This window comes from Microtus oregoni, unplaced genomic scaffold, assembly GCF_018167655.1.
Source record: "Microtus oregoni isolate MIOR12 unplaced genomic scaffold, Mior012 000098F_ref0000018, whole genome shotgun sequence".
Taxonomy (NCBI): Eukaryota; Metazoa; Chordata; class Mammalia; order Rodentia; family Cricetidae; genus Microtus; species Microtus oregoni.
The window spans coordinates 1133974-1152799 of NW_024544711.1; the positions used below are offsets into that span (position 1 = coordinate 1133974).

The 18826-nt window shown below is 49.2% G+C and overlaps 2 protein-coding genes across 4 annotated transcripts in view; both read left to right on the forward strand.

The window, feature by feature from the left end:
- Positions 1 to 7648, forward strand: part of LOC121442980 (lysine-specific demethylase 3B) — a 62520-nt gene extending 54872 nt beyond the window's left edge. For both annotated transcript variants that reach the window (XM_041644634.1, XM_041644635.1), the window contains 3 exons: positions 686 to 862; positions 1412 to 1546; positions 6343 to 7648. In XM_041644634.1, coding sequence (XP_041500568.1) covers positions 686 to 862; positions 1412 to 1546; positions 6343 to 6423 — 393 coding nt within the window. In that variant the 3' untranslated portion in view covers positions 6424 to 7648. The remainder of the gene's footprint in view (positions 1 to 685; positions 863 to 1411; positions 1547 to 6342) is intronic.
- A 1682-nt stretch (positions 7649 to 9330) lies between these two features.
- Positions 9331 to 17425, forward strand: LOC121443045 (receptor expression-enhancing protein 2). 2 transcript variants are annotated; one of them, XM_041644733.1, is made up of 8 exons: positions 9331 to 9512; positions 11087 to 11159; positions 11465 to 11541; positions 15351 to 15471; positions 15655 to 15768; positions 15973 to 16114; positions 16209 to 16339; positions 16420 to 17425. In XM_041644733.1, the coding sequence occupies exons 1-8, from the start codon at positions 9481 to 9483 to the stop codon at positions 16486 to 16488; spliced, it is 759 nt and encodes a 252-aa protein (XP_041500667.1). In that variant the 5' UTR covers positions 9331 to 9480; the 3' UTR covers positions 16489 to 17425. The 2 variants fall into 2 exon arrangements, with proteins under 2 accessions (XP_041500667.1, XP_041500666.1); XM_041644732.1 differs by having other exon boundaries at positions 9334 to 9512; positions 15967 to 16114.
- Positions 17426 to 18826: the final 1401 nt, after the last annotated feature.

Genomic DNA, 18826 nt, shown 5'->3' on the forward strand with positions numbered 1-18826 from the left:
TGTTCCATCTTCAGCACTGCGGGGAAGCAAAGAAAGGGGACCTATTGGTTGAGAAATCTTTCAGAATGCGCAAGGGGCCTGAGCTCACACTAGAACATGTTCAACAGAATAAAGAAGATAGTGTTCTTTGTGTGCTTAAGGGATAGTACATTCCTAGGATGTTCCCTACATCTTTCTCCCCCTATATATGCATACTGGTAATAAATGTTGAGGTAATAAGAAGCTTCTTTTTTGTTGTTCATTTTCAAGACAGGGTTTCTCTGTGTAGCCCTGGCTGTCCTGGAACTCACTCTGTAGACCAGACTGTGCTGGAACTCAGCAGTTTCACCAGCCTCTGCCTCCCTCCTGAGTGCTGGGATTAAAAGCATGCTAAAGAGTACTTGAACACGTGTTCTCTGAAACGTTCATAGCCACCTGAACTGGAACGGAACCTAGCTACACAGCTACCCTCGATGAGGATACAACATGTCTAGTGTGAGGTGGTGCTGGACAGTGGGGGAGTCTTTCGTGTCACCATAATTAACACCATAATAACACAATTTTTAAACCTGCAAATCCTTTTTGGACTTTTCCATGTGTTTTTAGAGCACAGTTGGCTGTGGGTAAACGAAACTGTTGAAACCGTGGGCAAGGAAGGGCTACTTTATTAATTCTTCCTTTTTTTGGATTTTGATTATAACTTCAGGTTGGAGAAGAGCAAGGCCAAGAGAATCCTCCTGATCATGACCCAATTCATGACCAAAGTTGGTATCTGGACCAGATCCTCCGGAAGCGACTCTTTGAGGAGTATGGCGTGCAAGGCTGGGCCATCGTGCAGTTCCTGGGTGATGCTGTCTTCATACCTGCTGGAGCCCCGCACCAGGTGAGTTGAACAATGGAGACCGGCTCCACAGCCCCATGGGCTTTGGTGCTTGGCTTGTCTCTTGAGTTTAGTTTTCAGTGGCAGGATCAGACTGGTGCTCTAATACCATGGCTTGTTAGTTTTTAACTTTATTCCTTGTAACTTTAAATGCTTGGTTTTTGTTTGTTTGTTTTATGGTAGTTGTTTTCTGTTTTGTTGTTGCTGTTTCTGTTTTCTTTGGTTGGTTTTTTTTTTGGGGGGGGCGTTATCCAGGAAGCCCTCAAACTCACAGAAATCTTTGTCTCCCAAGTACTAGGATTAAGAGTGTGCACCACCACTCCTAGCCATAAACTTTTTGTTTTGTTTTCAAGACAGGGTCTCACTTTGTAGCCCTGGCTGCCTGGAACTCCCACTGTAGACCAGGCTGGTCTCAAACTCACAGAGATCCTCCTGCCCTCCTCCCAAGGTGCTGGGATTAAAGGCATGTGCTGCCACAGCCCACTGGCATTTTCGTATGAGTTACTGAATCTCTGAGGTCTACATTCTCCTGCTATACTTGCCTCCTCCCAGGTTCACAATCTGTATAGCTGCATTAAAGTCGCAGAAGACTTCGTATCCCCAGAGCACGTGAAGCACTGTTTCCGCCTAACACAAGAGTTCAGGCATCTCTCCAACACCCATACGAATCATGAGGATAAACTACAGGTAAATGGTCCCTCCTTCACTCACACTGACTTCCTATCTAATGCTCACAGACACACAAAGACACATTCTCCTCGTGGCTGTTTTCTGGTAGAGAAGTGACTGGGAAACAGCAGATACCTAACCATTTCAGTTGGGTTTTTGAGTTTCGATTATTGGTTTGTTTTTGGAACGCTGCCTCAAATAGCCCAGGCTGACCTTGAACTCCTGATCCTCCTATTTCCAGCTCCTTTACAGGAATTTATTATCCACTCATCTTAATGTATGCCTATAACCCAGCTGAAGCACAAATTCCAGGCTGACCTGAACTCCTGAGTAAGCCCTGTGTTGTGTGTGTATGGAGGGGTCTTTTTAATCTACCCATTTCCTATGTAATGATTCCCTAGTTCTCAGTCCTTGGGAGTTCTAGTGTTGATAACTGAGTAGGCTTGCATCCCTGCTCGGGACATAAGAAAATACTGTGGGGGGCTGGAGAGATGGCTCAGTGGTTAAGAGCATTGCCTGCTCTTCCGAAGGTCCTGAGTTCAATTCCCAGCAACCACGTGGTGGCTCACAACCATCTGTAAAGATGTCTGGCGCCCTCATCTGGCCTTCAGGCATACAAACAGAATATTGTATACATAATAAGTAAATAAAAACAAAATACTGTGGGAGGGAGGAAGGGTCCTGTTCCTTTGTACATTGTTCACGGTGCTGGGAACTGAATGTGGCCAGGCTGTGCACGCGGTTGGCAGGTCCTTTACTGCTCAAGACAGGTTCTTACTAAGTTGTTCAGGCTGGGCTTGAACTCTCTGTAGCCCAAGCTAGCTTAGAACTTATCATCCTCCTGCCTCATGCTCAAGAGTAGCTAGAATTATAAGTCTATGACAACAGGCCCAACTTAGTCAAAAAGTGGGACTCATCATTCATCACAATAGAAGGTGCCACAGGTAGCAAGCCTGCACTTGTTCCAGGACCACAGCTGGTGACATATTTGTCCCTACAGCCTTCGGGGATAAGAAGCTTCTCAACTACCACGTCCTCAGATTCATCTGCATTAAACTTGGAGGAGCCACACTTTGACAAGTGGGCCTTCTGGTGGTCAGAGAACTTGAACTTGGCCATGTACAGGGCCTCAATCACATGTCCCTTATTCTGCAAATCAGTGCAGATGGACATTCTTACATTATATATACTCATATTAATAGAAGCAATATAAATGTACCGATTTCATACCCCACCTCTTCCAGGTCTCAACTGGTAGACTGTCTTTTTACTCTTAATGCCTTTTTTGGTTTTTTGAGGCAGGGTTTCTCTGTAGCTTTGAAGCCTGTCCTGGAACTAGCTCCTGTAGACCAGTCTGGCCTCGAACTCACAGAAATCCTCCTGCCTCTGCCTCTTGAGTGCTGGGATTAAAAGTGACCACCACCCAGCTGCCTTTTTTAAAAAATTATGTATCTGTTCGTGTGTGTGTGTGTGTGTGTGTGTGTGTGTGTGTGCAGTCCCAGTAGAGACCAGAAGAAGGCATTGTGGGGGCAGTGGGGTTGCTGGGGAACTGGAGAGATGGCTAAGCAGTTAAGAGTATTGATTGCTTTTCCAGAGGTCCTGAGTTCAATTCCCAGCAACCACATGGTAGATCACAACTGTCTATAGTGGGATCTTGTACCCTCTTCTGGCATAAAGTTGTACGTGCAGATAGAGCACTCATATACTCATATACATTAAATAAATAAATAAGGCTTTGATTGTTTTCGAGACAGGGTTTCTCTGTGTAACAGCCCTGGCTATCCTGGAACTAGCTCTTGTAGACCAGGTTGGCCTCGAACTCACAGAGATCTGCCTGCCTCTGCCTCCTCATGCTGGGAATAAAGGTGTGCGCCACCACTACCCCTCATTTTTTTTTCCCACAGGAAGGAGAAGGCATTGGATCCTCTGGAGCCAAAGTTCTGGACAGTAACTCTGGTACTAAGAGTGTTCTAGGAGAACAGAATGTACCCTTAACCCCTGAGCCAATTCTTCAGCCTCCTTTCAACCTTTTTTTTTTTTTATAGCCTCTGGGGCTACAGAGATGGCTCAGAAGTTAAGAACACATGCTAGCCAGGCATGGTGGCACATGCCTTTAATCCCAGCACTTAGGAGTCAGAGGCAAGCGGGGTGTCTCATTTGAGGTCAGCCTGATCGACTGAACAAGTTTCAGGACAGCCGAGGCTGTTTTACATAAATCCTGTCTCAAAAAAACCACATGCTGCTGATGCGGAGAACCTGGGTTTGGTTCCCAAGGCTCACATCTGTCTGTAACTCCAGTTCCGGGGGATTTGATAACTTCCCCTGGCATCTGCAAGCACTGGCCTATGTAATGGTATACATGCAGACACACAATACAATAAAATAAAAGTAAATAGTTTATTACAAATTAATAAATAACAGCACTGGGGTCAACATGATGGCTTAGCAAGCAAAAGCAGCTGTTACCAAGCCTCATAACCTGGATCTGATTCCAAGACCCATGTGCTAAAGGAGAGAACTCCCACCTATGGTGCTCAGTGTGTACACACATGTAAATGTAAATCCAAAAATAATACGATAGCAGCGTCAACTCTGCTGACACTTTCAGGTCCCATCGATCTGACATAACTGTTCTTTAACTTGTTTATTGCTAGTTTGCTAAATTGTAAAACTTAATTAGCTTTGTGAAGGCAGAAATTTGTTTAATTGACAACTTTCCCTGGCACAAATCTAAAACACAGCTCACAGTGCATTTTTGTTAAGTAATAGAAAAGAACCAGTAGAGGCCCAGGGCATCTTGTATACCCATCACAGAGCCTTCTATTTTTTTGAAGTAAGATGTCATACATATACATGAAATACACTATGTACATAGACAACATCGTAAAGTACCAGTGTGTCCTTCCTTTTTTGTCTTACCTCTCTTTTCTTTTCTTTTTTTTGCCAATTTTTTTATTTATTTATTTATTAATTAAAGATTTCTGGCCGGGCGGTGGTGGTGCACGCCTTTAATCCCAGCAGAGGCAGGCGGATCTCTGTGAGTTCGAGACCAGCCTGGTCTACAGAGCTAGTTCCAGGACAGGCTCCAAAGCCACAGAGAAGCCCTGTCTCGAAAAACTAAAACAAACAAACAAACAAACAAAAGATTTCTGTCTCTTCCCCGCCACCGCCTCCCATTTCCCTCCCCCTCCCCCAACCAAGTCCCCCTCCCTGGTCAGCCCAAAGAGCAATCAGGGTTCCCTGCCCTGTGGGAAGTCCAAGGACCACCCACCTCCATCCAGGTCTAGTAAGGTGAGCATCCAAACTGCCTAGGCTCCCACAAAGCCAGTACATGCAGTAGGATCAAAAACCCATTGCCATTGTTCTTGAGTTCTCAGTAGTCCTCATTGTCCGCTATGTTCAGCGAGTCCTGTTTTATCCCATGCTTTTTCAGACCCAGGCCAGCTGGCCTTGGTGAGTTCCCTATAGAACATCCCCATTGTCTCAGTGTGTGGGTGCACCCCTCACGGCAGTCCTGAGTTCCTTGCTCGTGCTCTCTCTCCTTCTGCTCCTGATTTGGACCTTGAGATTTCTGTCCAGTGCTCCAATGTGGGTCTCTGTCTCTGTCTCCTTTCATCGCGGGATGAAGGTTAATATTCAGGAGGATGCCTATATGTATTTCTTTGGGTTCTCCTTCTTATTTAGCTTCTCTAGGATCACTAATTATATAGGCTCAATGTCCTTTGTTTATGGCTAGAAACCAAATATAAGTGAGTACATCCCATGTTCCTCTTTTTGGGTCTGGCTTACCTCACTCAGGAAAAATTACCCTAGGAAAATTAATCATCTTGTCAGTTCTTTAAAGTTTTTAGCCTGTCAATTTATTTAATAACTTTAATTAAATCTTCCAATGTCACATGTAAATATGTGTCTTAGACAAATTGTGTGCACATACGCTCTAGACCTGCTGTCACATTCTTGTAATCCCATTACTTGTGAATCTAAATCAGGAAAATGAAGTTAGAGGCCAGCCTTGGCTAAATAGTAAGACCCTGTCTCAAGGGGGGAGGGGAACTGGCAGGGTGGCTCGGTGGGTGAAAGCATTTGAGTCTAATTGCTGAGCCCACAAGGTGGAAGAAGAACCAACCTTCAAGCAGTAGGAAAAACAGCCCATTGCCTACCCACTCCCACTGTTCATTGCTGTGGGGTCTTGGGCAAGGGTATTTTGGACAGTCTTTATTCCAGGTTGACCTCAACCATTGGAATTATAGACATGTGCCTCTGTGCCCAGCTTTAGTTCCCTGGAACTTGATTTTCTCAGTGTCTTTAAACAAGGCTTATGATAAAATAATTGAACTTCATAGGCTCACGGCATAGATTAACTAGAGGTCCACATAACAGCTTAGTGACTCTGTCCAACACCTAGTGAGAACAGGAGTGATGATAGCTATACACATTCTTTCTTTTTTTTTTTAAATATTTATTTATTTATTATGTATAAATATTCTGTCTGTGTGTATGGCTGCAGGCCACAAGAGGGCACCAGACCCCATTACAGATGGTTGTGAGCCACCATGTGGTTGCTAGGAATTGAACTCAGGACCTTTGGAAGAGCAGGCAATGCTCTTAACCTCTGAGCCATCTCTCCAGCCCCTACACATTCTTTCTTGAGTGTGGACCTCATATCCTGCATGACTGGTAACTCATTCGTGGGGCTTGATTTGGGAAGCACACAGCTGGGGCGTCCTCATTGGCTTTTCAGTAAGCTTGTCGGGGTAGGATATAGACCTGCATTTGTGAGCTGCCCTGAACTGACAGTGCTAATTCTTCTCCAGGTGAAGAACATCATATACCACGCAGTGAAAGATGCTGTTGGCACTCTCAAGGCCCACGAATCCAAACTGGCAAGGTCTTAAGGCACGGGGAACTTCCAGCTCTCCTGTGAAGCAGGCCTTTCACAACACTTACCAGGGAACGGCAGGGCTCTCTGCAGGAGCAGAAGCCCTTCCCCAAGCCAGTGTGGTCAGTATTACAAACTCTCCAGCCGCTCTTTCTATGCTGCCTCAACACTGAAGGTTGACACATGAAAATGGCACTGTTCACACACACAGTTTCAGATTCGAAGCTGAGGGTGCCACACTCCATCCAGTGGCCTTTGGGAATCCAGGTTGCTTGAACATCGCTGGGCTCTCCTGCACATCTCCTGGTTTGAGACCATGGAAACCAGGAATGTGGGCACACCTTCCTTCTCTGTTCCTCTTGTGCCTAGCTCAGTGGGACTGTGTTTGGAGGCGGAGGAAGTCATAACTGGTAAAGTAAGGAGATACAATGTGCCTGGTGGAAGCCCGGCCATGTCTCTGCACATGACTTCTGACCTGGCCCATCCCAGGAGATGGGGTGCAGCCATTCCCCATACTCTCTGTGAATATGGAGTCTTCAAGACCCAGGGAGAGCCTACAACTTTTCCCAGGAGGCTTCAGGATTAGGAACCGTGTGTATTAGTGAGAACTAGGTTTGTAGTGAAATAGTTACTATTTCATGAAAGTAGATATTTTTAGAACTTTTGAAATAACACAGTTGTTTTCCTGGACTACAAGGAAAGGCACATTACTTTAGTCTTCCTTTCAATAAAACTCTTTGAAAGATATGATTTTTAGAAATCAGCTGTCCCTTATAGCACAAAATCAGCCAAAGCGTAATTTAAAAGAATTGGCATTTTACTATAATCCTTTAGTTTCTCCCTCCCTCTCAGTCTTATCTCGAGGGAACAGTTGTCTGAGAAAGAACTGTGTCATGTCTGAGCTGTGGATTGTTCCCTGCGTGCACACCGCTGACTCCGGGATCTGTTTGCCGACTACCAGCGTTCCCTTGGGACTCTGCATATGTTTCCAAATGGGGTGGAAAGTTTGGTTTCCAATATAAGAGTTTTTTGTTTTTTAGAGTTTTGTCTGGAATTATTTTCAGCAAAACTTTACAACTCAGTGGAGTTTTTATTAAGAATTTACTTGGAAATGATGGAATTCACTGGCCCATAGGTACACTGGGAAATGTACCTCTTCCCAGGTGTACTGCCCTGCAGCCTTGTTTATATGTTCACAGTTACCTTTTTTTTTTTAAATAAAAGTCATTTACTGTAGAATACTTTTAATTTCACTTTCTGTACTTTAATTTTATTGAAGGGCTGATTGGGATTTCCATGTTCTTATTAAAAAAAAAATCTAACAAATCTGTTTGGAGCAGACAAATTCTTTCTGTGCCAACTTTTCTAAAGTCAAGACTACACTGTGGGCTGTCAGAGGTGTGGCTGGTTTCAGGGCCTCTTGCTGCCCTGCGCCTAATGATCTGATCACTCTTTGCCCTTGAGTTATGCTTAGTTGAGAGAAAGAACGTGCCCAGTGAGTTGGCTGGTGGAGTTTATGCTCACTGAACAAAAAGGGCTAAGTGGGGTCCTCCTTCCTTTAGGGTGCAGGATGCGAGAACAGTGCCCTAATGTACAGCCTGCACACAGCTCCAGGTGAGGCTGTGAGGTCATCCGACTGCATACCGTAAAGTGTGCGGCTCTGCAAAGGACCCAACTGGGGTTGTTTATTAAGCAAAATTAAAACTGTTCTTGTTGGGTAAGGACAGACTATATTCTAGTTAAAAGAGGTCTTTTGGGAAGGAAGTTATGTAGAAAAGCAAGAGGCATCATCAGAGGCCTGCTTCTCTGAAACCTATTCTTCTGAAACTTGCTTCTCTGAAAACACCTTCCAGAGCATTTGAGCCTAGAAACATAATTATCAAGCTAGAAATAGATTATTTGTGTTTTTCAAGGCTTCTAGGTTTGAATATGAGTCTTTGAAATACACAACTCCGAGCATGCCCTTACAGCCTGGTTGGACATTTTAATAATGTGGTCCACCCAAAGGATTATACCTCAACACAAAGCTGCAGGATGTAGCAGCTGTAAAGTGGGGCGGGGAAGGAGGGCAGTGGGGGGGCTGCTTTGCGAGCTAGCCTACATTCCGGATATAAATGTCTTCAGAAATAGGACATCCACCACCAATTGTATTTTCTGAGGGGGGTGGAGCTGAAGTCTCTGGACTTTTCACTGACTTGAGACTCATTCCTCTCTCTCCTATCCCCTCCCCATGAAATTAAATTTCACATATTCCTAACCCTGGCACAATTTACTACCCAAAAGTCCGATCAAACCATGTGAACAAATTCCCTTTTACCTGGAAATTGGCGGTTATTGATGAGGACTGGAGTGCACAGGTGCAGCCACACCTGGCCCAGGAGCCCAGGTGGACGTCCTGGAGCCTGCAGTGGAGGAGGAGAGTTCGATGGTTGGTCTTTGGAGCATGTAGCCTCTAAAATAAACTTCGCTTTATATCGTAACAAGTATGACTTAGTGGTTTTGTGACCCTCGGCATAGCAGTGAAAACCAATAACATCCACCTTCAAGATGAGGATTAACTGTAACTTCTGACTTATAGGGTAGTTGTGAGGATTCAATGGAATAACACACAAAGCTCTAAGCACAGGGCCTGCCAGTTAAGCACTAAAGCAGCTGTTGCTCCTGGTGGGCTCTTGAGGCCTTCAACCTGATGTGGGCAGGGCCAGAGGTGGGCCGAAGCTAATGTCAAAAGGATGGAACCGTAAGAGTCCCCGCCGGGAGCTTGGCCTCCACCTTGAAGCTCAAAGAAAATGAACTAGCGATCTAGCGATATAGAGGCAGGCTGGGCACTGAGGGTGAAGGCGCATGCCCAGCCACAGCAGGTGCTGGGGGGGCGCGCCGACACAGCGGCCTCCCCTTTAAGAGCCGCCACCGCCCACGGCCCGCTGCTGCGGCAGGAACCTCCCCTTTAACGGCGGCAACTCCGCGCTCTGCTGACCCCACAGCGGCTGCCGCTGCTAACTGCAGCTCCTGCTGCCTCCACCGCCGGCCTCGGGCAGCTGCATCCTCGCCCGGGCTGGGTCCCCGCCCCGCCATGGTGTCCTGGATCATCTCTCGCCTGGTGGTGTGAGTGCCGAGGCGGTAGCGGGGCTCGCCCGGTGGGGGATGAGGGGGGCCGGTGATGGAGGGCGCGGTATTCAAGCCTGGGATGGATTAGCCCAGGGTTCCTATGTGGTGTCCCCAGAGACAGAGATGTGAGACCGAAGACTGGAAGGGGGGCATTACGGGAGTATACAGGCCTGGTTTCCCAGAGACTTCACCCATATTATTTTTAAAACCCGTTTATTCTTAATTGCCTTGCTCCTGCGCCCTCCCCCATCCTAGAGGCTGAGCAGCTACTGATTTATAAGGGGAGGCAGGCACATCCCCTCCCCCACTGAGCAGATCTAGGCTGCAGGAGCCCAGCATACAAGACTTTCCTTTCCCTAGGGAAGAGAGTAAGACAGTGTGGGGAGCTTGACAGGGGCCTCATCATTCCAGAGCTCAGATCCAAAGCTTTCTGACCCTCCTCCTGCTTCCCCGGCTAGAGACTGGATGAGGACACCTGCCCTAGGCATCCAGGGAGGAAGGCTGGGCCTGGAAGCCGAGGTGCTGGGAGGACAAAGTGGGGAGGTAACAGGATGGATGTCTATTATCTGCCTAGGATTGGGAAAACATTCGGTAGCCTTGATCCCAGACACATTGTAACAGTCACATTGTGGAGCTATGGCCCTGGCACCTCCCCCGGATACAGGAAGAAATACCTCCCTCCCGCAGGAGCCTAAATGTTGGCCTTGAGGATTCTGGCCCACTATCCAGCATCAGCACGGGCAGCGAGTGCCCTGGCTTAGCAACACCCACACTAGAAGGGGCGGGGCTTCAGAGCCAACCCTTCCTCTAGTTCAGGTTCTGACCCTCAGCCTCCATCAGGACTGCCATACCAGGAACCCCACCCTTCTTCCCAGTCAGTGTTGTCACAGGCCTGTGTCCTGGTTTCCTCTCAGCCCATTGGGGTTTCCTCTTCCCACCCGCTAGAGGCCTTATCTCTCCGCGTGGCATTCCAGATGATTGGTTCCCTCCTGGCCTGGGGAAACTCCCTCCCTCCACCCCCACCCCACCACTGATGTCCTTTCTGTAATCTACAGTGGGATGCTCAGACAGGGTCTTAACTGTACCTGACCTCAGACCATGTTGACATGGGGTTATAAACCTCTGTCTCTTTCAGGACCTCCTGAACCTGTGCCCTCTAGTCCCAAGATCACAATAGTTCTGACTGCCAGGTTGGGTGCCCTATTAGGTGATGTTAGGTTCTCTTGGAGAATTAGTTCTACCCAGGCTGTCTCTGAGACAAGGAAGTGGAGAGTATGAACAGATGGGTTGAGCGGGCATTAGGCCAAGAAGGAAGACATCTCCTGGCAGTGACCAGCCCCCTTAACTCCCAAAACATGTTTGTGCATCGCCAAGGATTCTGGCTGAAGGGACCTCTAGCCTCTAGGGGTCTAGGGGAAGGGCTGGATGTGATCTTGGAGTCTTCACTTAATCCTTGACTAGAGCTCCTCAACCAGCTTCTTTGGAGCTCTGTTCATTTGCACCTTAGCCCTCCAAGGGCTGATGCAGAGCTGGGAGGGAGGAGGGCCCAGTAACCATGCCTGCCTCCCTAGGCTCATCTTTGGCACCCTGTACCCAGCCTACTCTTCCTACAAGGCCGTGAAGACCAAAAACGTGAAGGAATATGTAAGTGAACAACATTTAACAAACACGGGGGGAGGGGGGGCATTTTATCACATTACAGGTGGGGGGAGACAATGGCTTCGTGCCATGCTGTCCAACAAAACCCTGAGCAAAAGAGGTTCTGGGATGTTCCCTATTCTCCACCCAGGCTTGGTATGATTGACAAAGGGCCTGGGGAACTTTCTCCCAGGACTTCAGTAGAGAGCAGGCAGCAACATGGGGTCTTGGGTTTCCTTGGCAGCCGGGGACCTTGGTGTTTACATATCCTCAGTCCTAGGCCCCATATAATGCTGCCCTTTGCCCCCCAGGTAAAATGGATGATGTACTGGATCGTCTTCGCCTTCTTCACCACAGCAGAGACACTCACGGATATCATACTGTCCTGGTGAGGTCCAATGGCCGCTCCTTGTATCTCAAGACCCAGACCCTTTCCCTTTAGAAGCCAGACAGGCAGAAGGTTGGGACCCAGGCTAGAGTTACCCCAACTTCCAACAGCCCCTGGGTGTCCTTAATACTGTTCTTAAGGCCTGATATCAGCAGAGTAAGAACAAATGTAGCAAGCCGGGCATGGTGGTCCACGCCTTTAATCCCAGCACCTGGGAGGCAGAGGCAAGTGAATCTACATAGTGAGTTCTGAGACAGCTGAGGGTACCCTAGCCCAAAAGCTTGACAGACTGTCCTCAATTCTGGTGACAGCCATAGCACCACAGTGGAATTCACCGATTTTGTGTCCACTCCTTCGTCCTTGTTGGAACAGTAGACAGATTGCCAGTTCCTAAGCCTTGTCTTCCCTGTTTGTGGGACACTGGATGCTCATATTTCCAAGGCATTGCACTAATAGGCCTAAAGTATAGGAGTGTTACAGGGACGGGGAACATGTCTGAGCAAGCACCTCTTGAAGAGGACAGTCCATGGAATTTGAATCACCTGTAATCCCAGGCGCCCATAAGGTATCCCAGCCTGGCCTACGTAATCTCAGTGCAGGGGGCAGAAAGGTGGCTCAGCAGCAAAGCCCTGGCCACATAAGCCTGCTGACCTGAGTCTGATCCCTGCAAGCCAGGTAAGAGTGGAAGGGGAGAAGCAGCCCCAGATGCTGTCTTCTGACCCCCACATTGCACTGTGCAGAAGCCTGCACCCAACACACACATGTGCTCATGCACATATCATACATGAGTAAGATTTTTTTAAAGATTTATTATGTATAGTGTTCTGTCTGCATGTACGCCTGCAGGCCAGAAGAAGGCACCAGATCTCATTACAGATAGCTGGGAGCCACCTTGTGGGTACTGGAAATTGAACTCAGAACCTGTGGAAGAGCAGCCATCCCTCCTGCCCCCATGGTTAAGATTTTTTTAGAAAGGCAATAGCATCTAGGTGGTGGTGGTGCACACCTTTAATCCCAGCACTTGGGAGGCAGAGGCAGGAGGATCTCTGTGAGTTCAAGACCAGCCTGGTCTATAGAGAAGAAAAAAAAAAGCAAGAGCTTACTGGCCAGGTACCTTCCTAAATCTGCTTACTATTCTGAATTCAAAAAAAGCATAATTTTTATCTCTCATAGTCTTTCCCTTTCCTTCTTTTTCTTTCTTTTCTTCTTTCTTTCTTTCTTTCTTTCTTTCTTTTTCTTTCTCTCTCCCCCAGATAGTTTCACTATGTATTTCTGCCTGGGCTAGCCTGGAACCCTTTATGAAGCCCGAGTTGGCCTCAGAATTGCAATGATCCCCCAGCCTCTGAAATGCTAGAATTACAGGTGTATAATGCACCACAATGCCCAACTTTCTCTTTTTTTAAAAAAATGCTTGTTTTATGTGCATGGGCGTTTGGCCTGCATGTATGTCTGTCCACCACCTGTGTGCCTGATGCCAGTGGAGGTCAGAAGAGGGCATTAGATCACCTGGAAATGGAGCACAGACAGTTGTCAGCCACCATGTGGGTGCTGGGAACTAAACCCAGGTCCTCTGCAAAAGCAGCCTGTGCTCTTAACCACTGATGACCTCTTTTCTTTTTTCTTTCTCTCTTCTCTTCTCTTCTTTTCTTTTTTTGTTTGTTTTTCAAGGCAGGGTTTCTCTGTGTAGCCCTGGCTGTCTGGAATTCTCTGTAGACCAGACTGGCCTCAAACTCACAGAGATCCGCCTGTCTCTGCTTCCCAAGGGCTGGGATTAAAGGCATGCACCACAACAGCCTGGCCCCTCTCTTTTCTAAAAGTGCTTTCCTTAATACTTGGAGCTTCCTCCCCCTCTCCCCCACGCGACAGCTTGTCTGCCACGCCTCTGACCTCGCTGTTCTTCCTTTGTTTCCATTCCCTTCTTCCCAGAAGCTGCTGAGGGTAAAGCTTGCCTGCCCTGGGATTATTTGTTTGCTTTCCTTCTACGCTCCAATAAAGTTGTCCTTGACTTCACAAAACATTTTTAAATAAGAGGCAAAGAAAATGTAAAGATTGGAAGGCAAACTGTCATTTCATTTGTAGATAAAGCCCTTGTATTCACCAGCAATAGTTTCAGTAGAGAGAAGGTAATTTAGAGATTTTGTTAGAAGACACTGCGTGGTAAGTCTAGATTCCCTGGGCACAAGTGAAGGAGAGGGCTTGGATGAGGGCTTTGTGAGGATGTAGAAGACTTGCTGGAGGTTGCGGCCTGGGCGTAAAAGCCTGGGGGAAATGGAGAGCGGTACTCAGAAGGCAAAGGACCTGTCAGTGATGCGAAGGGCACTTGACGCTGGCATCCGCTGCTAATGTGAATGCAGTGTGAACACAGTGTGAACGCAGTGAGACTACCTCTCAAACAGTTGTTAGCTAAAAATACTGAAGGGCTAGAGAGATGGCTCAGTGTGTGAACCTTGCCATGCAGAACCCATGTTTAAAAGGCAGTGATGGTGTATGCTTGTAATCCCAGCTCAGGGAAGCAGAAAGATGGAGACCAGGACTGACTAACAGCACCAAAGGCTGACATCTGGTCTGCGTGTGTGCGTGCGCACGTGCGCGCGCACACACACACACACACACACACATGAAAACACTCAATGGTAGAGAGCTGAGCATGTCTGGGGCCAATACTGAAAAAAAGGGGGTAGGGGTCATGTCATGGCAGCAAGGATCAAGATCCAGACACCATTCCGGTCCTCATCATGGAAGGAGGGCGGGAACCCGGAAGACAGGTGACATCCCTCAGCATACAGGAAGGAGAGCTGCTTGCTGGGGAAATTCCTTCTGGGATCTCTTTTTGCTTTTTTTTTTTTTTAATTTATTTATTTGTTATGTATACAATATTCTGTCTGTGTGTATGTCTGCAGGCCAGAAGAGGGCACCAGACCTCATTACAGATGGTTGTGAGCCACCATGTGGTTGCCAGGAATTGAATTCAGGACCTTTGGAAGAGCAGGCAATGCTCTTAACCACTGAGCCATCTCTCCAGCCCCCTCTTTTTGCTTTTTGCTTTGTTTTCTTTTTGAGACAGGTCTTACGACCCCCAGGTTGACCATGAACTCCTTGTGTAGCTGAAAATGACCTTGAACTCACGATCCTCCTGCCTCCACGTCCCAGGTGCCTGAGATTGAGGAATGTATCCCGTGTCTTTGGTTTGTGGTTTATTTTGAGATAGGGTCTCAGGTAGCCCAGAGCGGCCACAAATTTGTGACCACCCTGCCAAGTACAGGGATTATAGGCATATACCCAATTGGAGTCACTTCTCTCTCTCTCTCTCTCTCTCTCTCTCTTTCTTTCTTTCTTTCTTTTCTTTCCTTTTAAATTATTTATTGTATATACAGTGTTCTGCCTGCATGTATGACTGCAGGCCAGAAAAGGGCATCAGATCTCATTATAGATGGTTGTGAGTTGCCATGTGGTTGCTGGGAATTGAACCTTTGAGCCTTCTCTTCAGCTATCTCTCTCTTTCTGACACAAAGAAATCTTTGTAGCCCTACCTATCCTAGAACTTTCTCTGTAGACCAGGCTGGCCTTGAACTCACAGAGATTCGCCTGCCTGTCTCTGCTTCCTGAATGCTCGGATTAAAGGCATGTGTCACCACCACCCGGCTTGGGGTCACTTCTTACCTTCCCACGTGGAGTCTCAGTTTAGCCCCACCTTCGCAGTCCTCTTGGAAACCTATGGCCCCAGAGCACTAGGGGTGGGAACTGTTCCGGGGTCAATGCTACTCGATCCAGTATCCCCTAACTCTCGTGTGCCTCTGTCCTCCTAACAGGTTCCCCTTCTACTTTGAGCTCAAGATTGCTTTTGTGATTTGGTTATTGTCCCCTTACACCAAGGGCTCCAGCGTTCTCTACCGCAAATTCGTGCATCCAACTCTGTCCAACAAGGAAAAGGTTCGCCCCAACCTTCAACTCTTCCCAGCCTGACCCAGCTGAGGCATTCCTGAGCCTGCAACCACATACATTTTCCGGGGGCGGGGGTGGGAGGGTGGGGGAGTAACCTTGTAGAGCCCAGTTCCCTGGGCCGGGCCGTGTCTTTGCCTGCAGCCTTACCTCTCGGGTCTCCCGTCCCCGCAGGAGATTGACGAATATATCACACAAGCCCGAGACAAGAGCTATGAGACCATGATGAGGGTGGGCAAGCGGGGCCTGAATCTGGCCGCCAATGCCGCAGTCACAGCTGCTGCCAAGGTGAGACAGGGCTGGGTCCATTCCCGTGTCCTGTCTTCAGGCCTTTGGGTTGTGCGGCTCCACGCTCCAGCCTTGTTTCTTCTACTGTCTGGTCAGTTTTCTCATCTGGCCAAAGGGAAAATATCCCAACACTATGGTAACCTCTCTCTCCACCCCGCCCCTCCCTCCTGCTCTCTTGGTGCGTGGTGGTAACCCTAGGGCCAGGGGGTGCTCTCCGAAAAGCTGCGGAGCTTCAGCATGCAGGACCTGACTCTCATTCGAGATGAGGATGCATTGCCACTGCAGGGGCCTGATGGCCGCCTCCGACCTGGCCCTGGGGGGCTCCTGGACACTATTGAGGACTTAGGTAATGGCAGACCCCGGGCTGTAGGAAATAGGACAAAGCTGAAAAGACCAGACAGACGCCTGAGCCTTTATTCTCTCCCCGCCCTCCAAACTAGGAGATGACCCTACCCTGAGTGTAAGGTCCAGCACAAGCCAGGCAGATCCCCGGACAGAGACCTCAGAAGATGACCTGGGAGACAAGGCACCCAAGAGGACCAAATCAATCAAAAAAGTCCCCAAAGCTGAGGTGAGAACACAGGCCATGGCCTGGGGAAACTGGGACGATGGAGTGGGACCAGGCTGAGCCCCATCATCGTTTCTCCATAGCCGGTGGCTTCCAAGACGCTAAAGACCCGACCCAAGAAAAAGAGTTCTGGAGGAGGTGACTCCGCTTGAGGCCCCGCCTCCCCCCACCCTTGCAGCTGTAGGCCAATAGCAAGCACTGGGGGGAGCTGCAGCCCTAGCCCCCCCTCCACAGTGGGCCAGACCCGAGAACCCCCTAGATGGTTGTTTCCTGTGCCTCTTCCAGTGGACACTCCTCCAGAGGGGGCTGGGCAGAGAAGAGGGAGGCACAGTTGTCGGGTTGAGGCCAGAAGTTGATGACTGAGCCCTTGAGGAGGTGGGGGTTTCCCGGCCAGCATCGCTCTTCGGCTGCTCTAGCCCCGCCCCGCCCAACCCATCCAGTGCCTTGCTGAAGACCATGGCCATCCCCCTCTGCGAGGCCTGCCATGCCTCCACCGCTGTCTCTTCAATAGGGGGTAGTGGCCACTGTCCAGAGAGACCAAGGAGGGGGGCCTTAAGGCACCTTGAGAAGGGGAAGAAGTGGGGAGGGGGCTGCTCAGGCCCAGCTCTGAGTGAAGACACGGCCTTGCCAGAACCGTAACTGTAGGGCTGTGTGCTCTCCATACCACCAGAAAGAGGTGGGATCCCAAGGCCACGCTTGCTGGCGAGGTTCAGCCCTGGGCTTCCTCTTTATCCACCCCTGCTGGTCTCAGAACCTCAGAGGCCCCAGGCCTTTGACAGAATGAGGCCCCAAGGGACTGTCCCCTACCCTTCCATCCTTGGTCTAGGCTGGACTTCTCCACTCCCAGGGCCCACTATGGAGGTCCTGCCAAGCTGGCTCCTCTCCTGTCAAAGGGACCCATCCTACCTTGCCATGGGGTCCCCTTCCTGTGCCAAGCATACCCCTGTCAGAACCAACCTGGACCCCACCCCTGGCCCTGGGTCTGCTAGCTTCACTTAGGGCCAAGTGGAATCCGTGAAGAAGGAAGAGGAGCTGAGCAGCTCCTGATCCCACAGTGCCCACTGGATGAGCCAATAAACTAAACTCTGCCACCTCCTTCATTATGGCCTCCGCGTTATTCTTGCCCCACCAAGCCAATAGGTGGGAAGGACCCACTGAGAAGACTCGGCTGTGGGGGGGGGGGGGGGGGGGGGGGAGGCCAGATGAACACGGGAGATGAGTCAAAGTCCTTAACCCCATGAGTTGTTTTACACCCCAGAATCTCAGATCCCCTCAGAAGTTAACTCTGGGGACAAGGACCCCAGCGAGGTGCCCAGGGGAGACAATGAGATAGGCTGCTGTTAAACAGCTGGAGATGGGGCAGAAAAGTCCAGGACTGCTGGAGTAGGGTGAGGGAAGAAAAGAAGCAAAGGAAGTTTTGTGGACAAACCAGGTCTGTAGGTCTTGGGGACAGACAGACAAATCCTGGGACCAGAGTTTAGTGTGGAGTCAGAGAAGGCGGGGCCCTGACTGATGGTAGGTTCTAGGAAAGGAGTCTGAGATATGGGAGGAGGCTTGGTTGAGGAGGAGGTGGCCCTGGAGGACCAGGACCCGGGAGGAAGGGATCTAGGCTGGCAGAGGAGCTGAGGCAGTGACCGTCTCGGTCTGTGGAAGAACCTCATAGTGGGGGTGGGTGGAGCACCAACCTAGACGTCCCTGGCATCACAGGGCACGTGTGCCCACCGTACTGTCAGAACTTCCGGAACTGAGATGTGAGAACATAAGAGGGCCTTTTTGCCAGGTGGTGGTGGTGCGAGCCTTTAGACCTAGCACTAGGGGAGCAAAAGCAGGCAGATCTCTGAGTTCGAGGCCAGCCTGGTCTACAGAGCAAGCTCCAAGACAGTCATAACTGCACAGAGAAACCCTGTCTTCAAAAAACAAAAAACAAGCCGGGCAGTGGTGGCGCACACCTTTAATCCCAGCACTTGGGAGGCAGAGGCAGGCGGATCTCTGTGAGTTCGAGGCCAGCCTGGTCTACAAGAGCTAGTTCCAGGACAGGAACCAAAAGCTACAGAGAAACCTTGTCTGAAAAAAAAAAAAAAAAAACACCACCAAAACAAACAGAGGAGGTTTTCCCCCCAGACCCCCAGAATCCTCTCATCGAGCCCTCTGGGGGCTTTCCTTTCACCACTGGCCCTGTTTAAATTGCCTTTCTATTGCTATGATAAACACGATGACCCAAGGCAGCTTGTGGAGGAAAGGCTTTATTTCAGCAGACAACTCTCGGGTCACACTCCACCACAGACGAAAGTTTGAGCAGGAACCGAAGCAGAGGCTGTGGAGGAACACTGCTCACCGACTTGCTCCTACGGTCCCTCCATCAGCATTCGTGTTCTACCTAGGATCACCCAGGGGCAGCACTGGCCACAGGAACTGAGCTGTCCCACATCTGTCATCAGTTAAGAAAACGAACCACAGGGCTGGAGAGATAGCTCAGAGGTTAAGAGCACT

Excerpts from the sequence above, each read along its gene's own strand:
- LOC121443045 (XM_041644732.1), top strand. The coding sequence starts at position 9,481 with ATGGTGTCCTGGATCATCTCTCGCCTGGTGGT. Across the intron at positions 9,513-11,086 it reads ATCATCTCTCGCCTGGTGGT|GCTCATCTTTGGCACCCTGT; the intron begins GTGAGTGCCGAG and ends CTGCCTCCCTAG. Across the intron at positions 11,160-11,464 it reads CCAAAAACGTGAAGGAATAT|GTAAAATGGATGATGTACTG; the intron begins GTAAGTGAACAA and ends TTTGCCCCCCAG.